This window comes from Euphorbia lathyris, chromosome 9 (genome assembly GCF_963576675.1).
Source record: "Euphorbia lathyris chromosome 9, ddEupLath1.1, whole genome shotgun sequence".
NCBI lineage: Eukaryota > Viridiplantae > Streptophyta > Magnoliopsida > Malpighiales > Euphorbiaceae > Euphorbia > Euphorbia lathyris.
In genome coordinates, this window is record NC_088918.1 from 35066142 (window position 1) to 35080761 (window position 14620).

At 31.1% G+C, this 14620-nt stretch overlaps 1 protein-coding gene across 1 annotated transcript; it reads right to left on the reverse strand.

The window, feature by feature from the left end:
* Positions 1-4323: 4323 nt before the first annotated feature.
* Positions 4324-10422, reverse strand: LOC136207074 (protein DETOXIFICATION 24-like). Its single transcript, XM_065998345.1, has 9 exons — positions 10164-10422; positions 9814-10075; positions 6869-7410; positions 6701-6787; positions 5682-5738; positions 5361-5599; positions 5148-5266; positions 4975-5061; positions 4324-4561 (listed from the first exon to the last, which is right to left on the reverse strand). The coding sequence occupies exons 2-9, from the start codon at positions 10060-10062 to the stop codon at positions 4472-4474; spliced, it is 1470 nt and encodes a 489-aa protein (XP_065854417.1). The 5' UTR covers positions 10063-10075; positions 10164-10422; the 3' UTR covers positions 4324-4471.
* Between the last annotated feature and the right edge of the window lie 4198 nt (positions 10423-14620).

Here is a 14620-nt window from a genome sequence, read left to right on the forward strand (position 1 = left end):
ATATTATACTTACAATTAAGTTTATTTCAATATAAATTATGTTATATTATTATTATTATTATTATCAAGAAGTTATTTTTTCCCAATTTTCTAGACAAGGAGATGGTAAGCGTCTAATACGCTTGATAAGATGTTTATTCTTGAAAAATGTGGATTATGCTAGATACGAATTCAAAATCAAGGTAAATAAAAATAAATTTTGATTCTCAAAATCCTAAAAATGTACATTAATTATGGATATTGAGATAATTGCTTTTGCAACATTGGCTTATATAATGTTTAACTATTATATTATGGTTCATACAAAATTATTAGTATTTCAAGAGTTTTTAACAGATGAAAATGAAATATGATCATAGGACAAATTATTGAAAAATATTAATTAAGAAAATATTATTATTTGAATCTTTTCAAATTCTCAAATGTTGAGCATAATGATTCTAATTAATATAATTAATTTCACATATTAATTATAAAACGTTTTTTTTTTTGTACTAAGTGGTTACAATTGTGATTTAATTCTATTTAATTAAAATTAATTTATGGACTTAATACTTCATTAAGAAAAAATAAAATATTTAATTAATGGGCAAAAAATATTTTCACTCTCCTCTTTATACGCTTATGTCTCGACATTCTCTCTTATTTTCAAAAAAAAAAACCCGAGAGGAAGATGGTTCTCTCCTAATTATCTTTTTCGTCCCTTCATTTTTTTTCAATTCTTTTGTTTGTTTTTCTTACTTACAAAATTCAAGAATATATAATTATTAGAAAATATTAATGAAGTCAAATAAGTGATATCTGCAAGTATGGCTGATATTCTATATAGTGAAGGAATGAAGAACAAATTGATCGAATGTCTTGATGAGATATTACGAGATGAAAATAGGAGAAATCATCATCTTAAACTGATTCAATTAGATATATTGAGTTATTGTAGCAGAATGAATAATTGAATTCGAATACTTGGTGATCATGAAATTCTACCAACCAAAATAATTATCATCAAGATGAATTTGTGACTAATTCTTACGAATTTTATTTTTTTATATGTAACATATTGAATTGATAAAGTTTCTTCATATGCAACATTAGAAAAATATTGATTGTAATAGTTTATAGAATAATATATTGATGTTGCTTCCATTTTAACATAGATTGTAATTCTTTTGTATCGTAGATATAATATTTAATTTTAATTGTAGTTTAATTCAATTTTTGTTTAACCTATATTGTAATTCTTTTGTATCGTAAATATAATATTTAATTTTAATTATAGTTTAATTCAATTTTTGGTTTTTTATTATATTCTAATATATTTCTTAATTAATCTGCTATTTTATTATTATTGTTTCACAGAATATTTGGAATATGAAAATGTATTAAAATTCCTAAAAAGTACAAATCATTGAATTTTGTAAAAATAAATAAATCATTCATCTTTAGTTAAAATTCTATAAAAAAAAAGTAGTCAATTATTTTTAAAATTAATTTAATTTAAATTATCATTAAAAAATATATATTAATTTCAAATATACATAATATAAATTTTTTTCATAACATGACATAAAATTATTTAAAAGTAAATATGTCAATTTATTTATTTATCTAAATTATATAAAAGTTTCATACCCCGTGCATCGCACGGGTTTTCGACTAGTTAATATATAATTACAATAGTTGAAAAGCATTTTATTCTATATATTTGGGTAATTAATTTATTAGCCCCTATATTTTGACAAAACACACTGTTTAGTCTCTCTGTTTTCAAAAACATATGGTAAGGTCTCTAACATTTTTCTCGATGAACTGTCTAATCTTTTCGTTTGTTTGTTAGATTTTTTACTATTTATGAATTCGGAAATGACTAAATTACCCTTTACTATTTACCGTTAAAAAAGGATATAGTCAAACAAGAGGAAGACAAGCAATAACTTACAATTTGAATTCAAAATTTACCTTCAAATTTCAGAAGAGGAAGTCCAATTTAGAAGAAGAAGCTATTTGTATAGAGAACAAGAAAAAGAACACAAACCCAATGCTTACGAATCTGAACGATTAAGAAGAAAATCGAGAAGAAAAACACTCAAAGTTGATTTCAGATGCAGTAGAGTCTAAAGGAAAGGAAAATAAATGAAAAGAAGAACACAGAGATGAGAAACAATTAAGATAATGGTCTTATATATTTGATTTTGTGATAAATGGTAGTTAAGGCATTACATTTTTATTTTAAATAGATTTTGACTCAAATCCAAATTGACTAACAGAATCTTCATGAGAGTCTAACGGAAGAGACTAAATAGTTCACCGAGAAAGACGTTAGAGACTAAACAGTTCATCGAAAAAAAGGTTAGAAACCTTACCGTGTGTTTTTAAAAATACATGGATTGACAGTGTGTTTTGTCAAAATATAGGGACTAATAAATTAATTAGTCTATATATTTTTGTTATAAGGTGTAAACAAGCAAAGACAAGACGGGCCTAGGCCCCAGCCACCGAACCATCTTACTATGATGGTTTATGGGCTTCCAACTGTTGAAACTACCTTTATTATCGATAGTTTCGGTTCTCTGTTATTGACAATTTAAGGTTTGCAGTAGTTAATTAACTTATTGAGTTTGTATTTAATTATAAAATCCAACTTAACATATATATATATATATATATATATATATATACGGAAAATATTTGAGCAAGTTCGATTTAGCAAAATCTTTTTTTTACGCATGCACGTATAAAATTGGCCCCCTCAATGGACAAATTATGTATTCGCACCGGGTGTAAATATACTCTCAACAATAAAAGCAATTTTGAAATGTTATCATTTATTAGTAACAAATCAAAGATATGTGTACACAAGTTTTTTGATCTTTTATTTATGAGTGATAACATGACGTAGAAGTGTAGTGAAAAGATATTCATAACAGCGTAGAGTGGTACGTTAATAATGAATAAAAATTAATACTGCAATTTATAAATGTCAGTTAAAATTGCTCCAACATTTTCCTATGAGCATCATTCAATCCCATATGAATATTTATTTTATCATACTTTGTTTTATTGTACACATTTTTATAAAACTTCTTCAAAGTATAGGTAAATAATTGTTTTTCAACCCGTTAAGAAGGGACAACCGTAGATATTGGAGTCGGAACCCTGTGATGCAAATTTGTGAAGGATGTTTGAAAAATATGATTGAAAATTATTCACAGAGAAATCACTCTTTAGAAAGTCAAAGTCAAACCTTTTTCATTAAATTACAAAGTTTTTCACAGAACTAAATTGAATTTCAGGATATCTTAGTGAGTTGTGTCCTCGGAGAGTATCATAACTCACTTTTCCAATCTCAATTTAGAGGTCTAACGAAGAAGTTTTGACTAAGTGAAGTTTTGGGTCAAATCCGAGATGAAATTTGACAATAACCTTAAATAGGGTCATTTTTAACCATAGATTGTGAGAATATACAAATGTCCAACTCGTCGAAACGAGTCTAATGGAACAAGAATCGTCGAAATTAGAGGTTGGGAAAGGTATTTTCGAACTGTAAATCTGCTGAAAAGGGAGTTAGAGAGCATGAATTCTGCTTGGTTACCATTCACGATGGTAGAAGGTAGCGCCACATTTGCAACTAGAATTGTCAATGCCATATTTGAAGATCCGAAAATGTCTGGATGTATTTGTATTTAATTTATATTTATTTCATTGCTTTTGGGGTTGTAATGTTTTGTTATTTATTTATCTTATGTACTATACAATAGGGTTAGGCTATGCTTACTTTGTTTTTGACAAAGTAAGCTTTACTTTGCTTTTAACACCATTGGATGAACTTACTTTGTTAAAGTCCACCATCATCCAATGGCGAAGAAAACAAAGTAAGCTTTATTTTGTCAAAAACAAAGTAACCATAGAAGGCACCCTATACAATATGTCACAGAACATGATTTTTTCTAAACAAAGCAAACATTCAAAACCGATGAGTTCACCAATTTTGTAGGTGCTTAATATTTCTATTTGAGGAAATATTGACTTTCTCCAAATGTATCTAACTTCTAAATCTACTTGCTTATCGCAAGGAATCTCACTAATATCAGAAGAGATGGGCCTTCAAGACCAAGTTGAAAGGAGATGGTAGCCCATATAAAACAAGGTTTGTTGCACAAGGATGGGTATACTCAAACAGAAGAAATATACTACATGGATATCTTTTCCCTTTTGGTTAAGATGAGGTGTCAAGAAGGTCAAAACTTTCATGAGCCTTCAAAACATATTAAAATCGATTGTTATTTTTCTTGAGAGAAGGTTCAAGCTGATTTTGTAGATATCTTGACAAAAGCTCTGGCAGTTTATTATTTTCCAGAAATGGTGAAATGATTGAATAGTTTCATACTTCATGGGACCAAAAAGATAAGTATTGCAAAAATCCAATTAACTATCCTTCAAAAACTGTGACTAAACTATTTCTAAAATTCAATCAACCATTTCTTGAATTCTCACGACTCGATTCATCATTTGTTGGATCCTCAATCAGCCAACGATTCAGACGTTCCGATGCCTTCTTTACCTGCAAATCAAAAACATAAACAATTTCTTATTTATTTTTTAATACTCATGTTTACAAATACTGCAAAATGGGGCCAGATGGGATGTACACAACTTTTTTTCTATCTCCAGTTTTGTACCATGTCATGTCATGAAACCAATAAGTTCAAGCTGATAGTTAAACCCTCCGTTATAGATTTTATATTAATCTCTAACACTCTATCCCCATAAAAATTTCTAATAGGAAAACACGATTTACAGGGACAATCCGACTACATGATATGATTGACACCAAAATATTTGAAACATATATATGAGATAACATGATTTTGACACGAAACACGAAATTGTCATGGATCTTTATCCGCAACAGATAATCGGGGAACCAAACATTGCAATTATAAATGCAAATGATGGTGTAATAAAAACACAAACCTGATCATCCCAATTAGTCCTCCAAATAAGCCAGGATAGTACTACTGTTTGCGTTACTATTCCACTCAACATTCCAATCCACAAACCCTGTAAACATACACATAATACATTATTAAACCATACAAATAAATCTAAATTACTAATAAATAATGATTAATTCTCGGAATTATTACCTTAACTTGAAGACCAGCAACATAACCAAGCAAAACTCCAATAGGTATACCAATTACATAATAGCACCCTAAATTAACATATGCTACCATACTTTGTAAACCTGAACCTACTGCAACTCCTGCAAATTAAAATAAAATTATATAATACAAATTAGTATCAAATTAATGATTAGTTTGGGATTAATGAATTAATTAAATTATAGACTTAATTACCTGATAGTACTGGATAGATGCTATTTAATAACATTGAGAATGCAAGAAGTATGGAAAGGCTTGAAACTTGATCGGCAACTTCGTCGCTACTTGTAAAGAGGTATGAAAGTTGGCGATCGAAGATTAAGCACAAAATGAAGAACACTATTCCCATTATTACCGAAGTGCTTAACATTACGTAAATGGAGAACTTTGCGGCTTTTGCATCGCCTCTTCCGAGTTCATTTGATACTCGAACACTGTTCATACAATTAAATAATTAATTAGCATCACTAGGTAATCAAGATTATCATGTGTAGTTAATTATAAAATAAAGCATACCTTGCGGCTCCTAGGAATCCAAGGAAAATCATGAATTGCCATGCATTGATATTCAGGCTGTCACAAGGAATCAACTTCAAGTTAAATAAATTTGGGTTTAATTAAATTCACATATCTTTTTGTTCCTAAATTTAGAGGTGAGTTGAAGACCAAAGAAATTTAATTTTTTTGCCATCAAAATCTCAATTTTTTTTATATTAAATATCCAATAAGATGATTTATTCTTTGGGAATCTAATGTGGCGTCCATATCACTTGTTGAGATGGACAATTCACAAGCCACAACATGTACATGTGCACAACACAACCATTCATCGGTAGAACCACCTTTATAAGGGGTGGTTCCCCACGACCAAGGTTGTGCCGACACCCTCATATCCCCCGCCTTTGACTATTATATAAGAGTGTCGTTTTATGAATTTTGTTACTTAAATCCAAAAATTACTATATGTATCAGATCATTATCTGAGCCCAAAATTGCTCGAAATTGAAAACATTAATGATAAAATTTTGCGTTATTATATCTATACTTCCCAAACAAAAGAAGGCTAAATTACACCCATGGATCCTAAACTTTTCACTGACTTTCATTATAGTCTTTGAATTTCAAAATCGAACATTATAATCCCTTAACTTTACACTTTATTAACATAATTACTTCTTTTAACTAGAAGGGACCATCATCTCTAGATTGAGTTAGAAAGATAGTATTACTTCCTACAACAAGATGATTCATTTCTACGGGTTAAAAGGGGTCATTATGTTAGTAAAGTGTAGGAGTGAGGAGCCATAATATTCAGTTTTGAAGTTCAAGGGCAATAATGAAAGTAAATGCAAAATTCAAAGGTCATGGATGTAATTTACTCTCCAAAAAAACATTAATAGGAAATTTGGCTCAAAAATTTGAGAATGCCATGGCACAACTTGAAGTTTTAAACTTTGTTGAAACCAATTTGGCTACAAATTAAAGTATTAGTGACCATATGTTTAGAAGAAGAAAAGGAAGAAATGATTCCATACCAAATGGAGAAAGCAGAAATTTCAACAGTAGCATTCTTCATATATCCAGCTAACAGAACAAGAATGGCATTGTACCACAATTCCAAGCTATCAAACCAAAAAAACAAGATTAAAATGAATAATCAACACATTGAAAATGAAATTGACTTAGTATAGAAAAAGAATCACCAGATCATGAAGCCAGAGGATAAAGAGAGCTTGACAACAGGCATGATATCCAAAAAGGCAGCTTTAGAAAAGCCAGTCCAAGTATTAGGACACCAACCTCCAAAAGCATAAACAAAGAGAGCAATAACTGATAACCAACCAGAAAGATTCAAAGCACCTAAAGCACCAGGAATTCCTAACCCAAGTTTAGTGACAAAAAGCCAAGACATAGGCACATGAACAAGAAAAGCAAGTCCAAAAACCCAACCCACAATCTGATTTTTCATTTGGGATTGTAAGAACATTTGTATTGTGAGTGAAAACACAAAGAAATACTGGTATGGTATGAACCATAATGCTATTTGTCCAGCTACAACTGCTATGTCTTTCTGCTGTCCTATTGCTTCTAGAATTTGTGTTCCGAAGATGAATAGAGGGAGTAGAACTGTTGCTACTGCTCCATCTACTATCCATGATCTTTGTAAATATATTCCTAACATGTGGTATTGTCTTGCTCCGAATGATTGTCCACATAATGTTTCTGTTGCACTTGACATTCCAATCTGCATACATTTATCATTCTTTCTGTTAAAATTCATCCAATAACTTAACTTTAAGATACAACACAAACTCATTACTTGGATGGTTTGGGGTTTTGTTCTCCGCTCAGTCAAAATTTAGCGTTTATTGATAGTAAATCCGTAAATTTCATTACAAATTCTCGTTAAGATCTGTAGTTTTCTCTAGTTTTATGAGTGGATAGGTCTACCCCTACCTAAAGTTGTTTGTAAAAAAACAAAACAAAAGCCCAATACATCGAGACCCCCCTGAACTTGGGTCAAAATACTAACTCATTTCATTAGCCCCTGAACCTATAAAGTGATTTATTAGCTCTTGAACTTCCTTAAAGTAGTATGATTAATTTTCCAAATCCACATCAAAGCATGGTCATTAAAAAGTTTAAAATAATGCAATAAAATAATATTAAGTTTTTGCTCCAGCCACAATAAAGTCACAATGACCGATTTTAGTATCAATGTGATGCCGGAATGTGGACAATTTGTCATAGAATTTAATGTTACATGGCAATCATTTAACTCAATATTAACTATGGTTATAAATTTCAAAAAAATAAAATTAACTATATGCATTTGAGGTTTTTTCACAATGTGTAGAATTAGGTGGGCACAATTAATTTTATTTTTTTGAAATTTATAACCATAGTTAATATTGAGTTACATGATTACCATGTAACATTAAATTCTATGACAAATTGTTCACATCACCATTTTGGCATCAGGTGGACACTAAACAGGTCATTGAGACTTTATTGTATGAAGTCTCAATAAAGTGATTTATTAGCTCTTGAACTTCCTTAAAGTAGTATGATTAATTTTCCAAATCCACATCAAAGCATGGTCATTAAAAAGTTTAAAATAATGCAATAAAATAATATTAAGTTTTTGCTCCAGCCACAATAAAGTCACAATGACCGATTTTAGTATCAATGTGATGCCGGAATGTGGACAATTTGTCATAGAATTTAATGTTACATGGCAATCATTTAACTCAATATTAACTATGGTTATAAATTTCAAAAAAATAAAATTAACTATATGCATTTGAGGTTTTTTCACAATGTGTAGAATTAGGTGGGCACAATTAATTTTATTTTTTTGAAATTTATAACCATAGTTAATATTGAGTTACATGATTACCATGTAACATTAAATTCTATGACAAATTGTTCACATCACCATTTTGGCATCAGGTGGACACTAAACAGGTCATTGAGACTTTATTGTATGAAGTCTCAATAAAGTGATTTATTAGCTCTTGAACTTCCTTAAAGTAGTATGATTAATTTTCCAAATCCACATCAAAGCATGGTCATTAAAAAGTTTAAAATAATGCAATAAAATAATATTAAGTTTTTGCTCCAGCCACAATAAAGTCACAATGACCGATTTTAGTATCAATGTGATGCCGGAATGTGGACAATTTGTCATAGAATTTAATGTTACATGGCAATCATTTAACTCAATATTAACTATGGTTATAAATTTCAAAAAAATAAAATTAACTATATGCATTTGAGGTTTTTTCACAATGTGTAGAATTAGGTGGGCACAATTAATTTTATTTTTTTGAAATTTATAACCATAGTTAATATTGAGTTACATGATTACCATGTAACATTAAATTCTATGACAAATTGTTCACATCACCATTTTGGCATCAGGTGGACACTAAACAGGTCATTGAGACTTTATTGTAACCACAACAAAATTTTATTGATTTTATTGTTCTATTTTAAAATTTAATAACTATAATATGACCATGGCAAAAACTTGAGTGACCACAAGGGCTTTTTACCCGTCAATATATCACTGTACTCAAATGCAAGAAGCTAATATATTATTTTAAACAAGTTTCGGAAACTAACGAGATTGACAAGTCACTCGGTGAGTTAAGGAGGTCAATCCGCTTTTCGGACTCAGTTCAGACGAAGCATTAAGCCAAACAAAAGAAAAATACTAGCTAAATTCCTGTAAAGCCAATATAACGACATGATTTTAAGTCATTTTTGGATTTACTCATTTGATATTGACCAATCAATACGATATGAATACAATTCATTCACGCGAATCATCACTTCCAACTTAAAAGTCATAAATGTCTGGTTTCAAAAAAAAAAAAAAAAAGTCATAAATGTCTCCTGATATAATGTGTAACGCATTCCTGTACACACAAATATCGTTTAGGCTTAAAGTATATATGGGCGGAGACAAAGGCCCGGCCCTCGGAATCATGCCTTACGGGGTGGTTTCGTACCCCTGTCACCGCAAGATTGAGGTTGGGGGTGCAAAATTGGACTTCCAAAATATCAGTTTTGTATTCGTCACTATATGATGTGTTGTTCTATGTGAAAATAAAGAATTGAATGTAGAAAAGAAAATAAGTACCAGAATTCCATTAGTGAAACGAAGGAAGACAGTCTGTTGAATAGCATAAGCAGCAAGAGGTAACTCCCCAAGTTGACCTATAAATAACTGAGTAATTACTATAAAACCAAATCCAGATACTCTAGCCACCATTCCTGGAAATGCAACCCTCCATATCTTCTTCGATTCTGTCCACGCCCTGCTTTTCAAGCTCTCACTATTTCCCACTTCTTCTGGTACCAGAAGCCTCTCTTCCGCTGCTTTCACCATATTTCTTTCTTCTCTACAATAAAAAAGAATCCAAAAGTGTCATCGATTACTCGGTTCCAAACAGAACAAAACGAAATGAAAAAGAAGGAAGAAGAAGATACCTTAACAAATTTTGATGGCGTGGCTGTAGAGTTGTATTTATTTATTCAGTTCATATAAAGAGAGAGGGAGGGAGAGGAAATAAGGTTTTGATGAAATATCATGCAAAGGATATTTCAGAGTTCACGGCTGAGTTGTTTTTCCGTTTTGTTTTGCTTTGTATAGAAAAGTTAAAGGGTGGAGATGACAACTTATACGGTGGATCGGGTGCAATGTACTCGGTTAATGAAAAAATAGAATCATAGTACCTCATTAAAAGATGATTGATGTAGGAAAAAAAATGTACAATTATCACGTTTCCATTAGTAAAGTCCAATGAATTGGGAGCACAATAGAATTTATGACCCTATTATAATATGAATCTGTAATAATTACTTTCCTTTCCGGAAACTCTGCTCTGTCTCAATATCCACCTAGTTTTTCTTTTATTCATTTTTGCTGTATTAAGTAATTACATCTAATACATCTTTTTTATTTTTTTATTTATTAGTGATATCCAGTGCTACATTATTTACCTTCTAAACTTTTAAAGTGTCATGATAGTTTTTTAATTGAATAAAATGTCCAGTTTTTTTTTTGAAACAGAACTGCAACTTTATTAGATAGTAGGATCAGCGTCCTCACGAATAACATCTGCTAGCCATATAGGCAAAACACTGAAAAGACTATCGTTAGCATTGGAATAAACCCGCCTAGCCATAACATGAACGGCCCTATTCGCTAAACGATGAATAAAACACAAATTAAAACTAGAATGTGAGCTGATGATATCCCTGCAATCTTGAACAATCAAACCGAACTCTGAATTATCTTGTCTGTCAGAATTAACCGCATCCACAACTAATTTGGCATCCGATTCAAAGACAACATTTATGAAATGTTGGCTAGCAAGCCAACTCAAACTCGTACGAACCGCAAGTGCTTCGATGATCTATAAAATGTCCAGTTAATTCTTTTAACTTGTATAAAATATAATTAATTAATTACAAAAAGGTAAATTAAATACAGAAGATGTATTGCACGTGTCTTAAAAAAAGTAAAACGATTAATATCGGGATATGCGGTTCTAATATTAGAGAAAACAAATTTTACAGTTTAGCAAGTAAAAAGTTTCCTTTTTAATTTATTCTGTGAATTATGTAACAAAATTCTAAAGAGCGTACTACACATTTTCTACATGCAATCTACTTTTTTCTTTTTACAACCGAATGATTAATTGATTATATGTTATACAAATTTAAATTATTAATTAAATATTTTATACAAATCGAAAAGACCATTAATACATTTTATAAGTTTAAAAAACTAGTGAATTTAAAAAAAAAAAAATTCAGGATGCTAAAATGATCGGTTAATAATACTAGTAATTAATTTTACAAATGTTATAGTTAAAGGTCCTGTTTGGGAATTAACTGTTAGCTGATTACATTAGCTGATTTGACTAACTGTTTGTGTAGATCTGTTTGGTAAAAATTAGCTAATTGATAATAGCGGTTTGTGCAAAAAGACGAATAAGGGCATTAATTTTGGCGTAGGAGAAGAGGGAGTCTATCTATTAGGGTTAAAGAAGTCTATTAATTTTAATATTAGATAGGGTTAAAGAAGTCTATTAATTTTAATATTCCAAAACGCTAATTGAAAAAGCTATTTTTAAGAGTTTTTTCTAAATTAGTGTTTCCATCCCAAAACTCTCTCCCAAATCTCTCACCACCAAACACTCCAATCAGCGGTTCCAGTGATCAAACCTCTAAAATTGGTCAAAACCGCTCTTTTTATCTCAAAACGCTGTTTACCAAACATGGTCAAAATTGTTTAAAAAAACATAAAGGTTGATTATGCATAATCTGACTGGTTGGCCAAGGCCAAAACCTACCCACCCACCACGCTACAGCTGCCGTGTCAGGACATTTAAAAGCTTCGGCCCCATCAATGTCAAGTCGGCCCCATTTTTCTCTGTTTTTCTAGTACATTTTTTGAATTTAATGGACACACCAATTAAATTCAATTAATACCTTTCTTTTTCCTTCTTTTTTTCATTCGAATCATGCCAATTAAAAATCAATGTTTTAAAAACGGCATAACACTTATCTGGCTACTTAAAACTATTAAAATCGACTTTTCAAAAAAAAAAAAAAAAAATCCAACGAAACAAAAATTATAAATTAATTTTTCATTTTATCCTAATAACATAACAGTTGAAATTAGTTAATAAAAATTTAGGATTTAACACAATATAAATATTAAGGTTAAGTTTAAGTTTAAGTTGTTTAAAAAAATCTTCCAAATACCAGGATCAATCCAATTCATCGGTTTGATATAGTTTTCGATTTGATCCCGATTCTGTCCAGTTTAATATGAATAAACGCTAATATTTATAACCGAATCAAACTCATGGTCGGTTCATGGTTCAACCAATCAAACCGCTTGGTCTGGTTCAGTTTTTAAAACATCATTAAAAGAATTTATTCATACAAATATATCCGTAATTATTTATTATGTAAAATACAAAATTATACGCTTTCCTATGAATATAGGAAATAATCAAATGCTATTATTTTTAAATTGAAATTGAAAGGCTGGGAAAGGTCGGGCTGAATTGGGTTTGGGAATTAGTTCTTTTAGTTTGACCCAGTCCGGTCCAAGCCCGATGTAAAAATAGTACGGGCTTGGTTAGGTTTGGATAAAGTAATTATGTGACAAGCCGGTTAGGCCCGACCCAAGCCCAGTCCGGCCTAGTCCATGAACAGGTCTAGTTATAGGAAGACGTTTACCTATCACAATATTGATATAGTACATAAGAGCTACTCTTCAAAGATGGTTTTACGAGAGACAACAATTAGCGAGTTAGAATTTTCAACCCATCGTGTAGTATAATTTGTGCAACTTGATTATATATATGATAAACATAACAACTTTGGCTTTCAGGAGCACAAGAATCACATTGGTCTGAAAAGAAGATGATAAGCCATGTAGACAAAGCTGTTACTTGTACGTTTTATGGAATAAACAACCACAATTTCAAATCAACGATTCAACAAAGGGGAGTTGTCGGCTTAAATGTAAAAACATGCATATGTAGGAAATAACAACTTTCACGGTTAACAACTACACCAACAAAGAAGCTAAATTATCTTATGCTGAGTCTATATACCCAGTTGGACACTATTCGGAATGAACAAACTGTTATCCTCCTATGAAAGTTCTGTCCTTATAAAAGGCTCTACACATGTCAATCGACCAAGAATTCATAATAGAAGACCATCTCAAGGGCAAGATCCAGTTCCAAGAACATGTAGCAGGTGCAGGAATACTGGGCATGTTAGGTTGAATTGTCATAGTCCGCTACCGAATACAACATAGCCTCCGAGTATAGTAACAAGTTCTTTAAGGTCTAGCATGTGAAGATATAATATTTCATTATGTGAACTTTCATCGTTATTGTTTGAACTTATATATTAAACAACAAAACTCAATATGTGTGCTTAACTGTATATTTCAATATGTGCACTTAATTATATCTCTTTCATTTCCTATGCAGTTGCTTCTAATGAGGAAGGCTTCTCATGACAACGAAATTATCTTCCAACTAAAATAAGAGGATTTTTAATACATTTAATCATGCAAATACATCCCAAAACTTATTTCCAATATATAAACATGCTACAAAACATACTCTAACCCTAATAAGGTTTTAAATCACTAGAAAAACTAAACCTTAAACATTAAACCGGTAAATCCATAAATCCTAAACTAAACCATAAACATACAAATAGATTAAAACCTACATTCTTTCCGACCTTTGCCATTGAATTGCAATAAAAATTGCACCAAATAGATCTGCATTTGTCTTTGTATAAATTATGTTCTGCACAAAATATGTCAAGTGATAATATATATAGTAAGGGCATTTCAAGAAAGTTAACTTTGAAAATATCTAGTTTGGCAAGAGGTGATGTAATGAGTCTACATATGTAAATGAGCCTATAAATTATGTCAGTTTTATAATTTACCCTTATAAATATGTGATAACTTGCTAGATTCGATTTGATGATCTTCGCCGCGGTTACCTGCAAAACAGAACCGGAGACAGGATCTCCGGAAAAACTCTCTGACGATCAAGTCAGTTTTATGGGAAGGTTGGTAAATTGATATTGGTATTGTGGGGAAAAGATGTGTACGTACCTCCCCATTTGCTTCTATGTCCTTTTTATAAGTGTTCCTAGGTAACCGCCGGGGGCGGTTACTCTTTCCAGGCCACGTCCCTTACGTGGCTACAAACGTGGTCTCGTTTGTTTTGAGTGGGAGGTTTAATGCTCCGTTTAGGATTTCGGGGCGGTTACTCGTTTTACCCGCTTCCTTTATTCGGAGCCCGTTTGATCTTGAACCATGGGCCTAAGTATAGGTTGGGCCCGTGTTTATGATTCGGCCCGGTTTGGTTTCACGGATCATCACATGCCTC

Excerpts from the sequence above, each read along its gene's own strand:
- LOC136207074 (XM_065998345.1), bottom strand. The coding sequence starts at position 10,062 with ATGGTGAAAGCAGCGGAAGAGAGGCTTCTGGTACCAGAAGAAGTGGGA. Across the intron at positions 7,411-9,813 it reads GTTTCACTAATGGAATTCTG|ATTGGAATGTCAAGTGCAAC; the intron begins GTACTTATTTTC and ends AAATGTATGCAG. Across the intron at positions 5,739-6,700 it reads ATTTCTGCTTTCTCCATTTG|CCTGAATATCAATGCATGGC; the intron begins GTATGGAATCAT and ends TCCTTGTGACAG.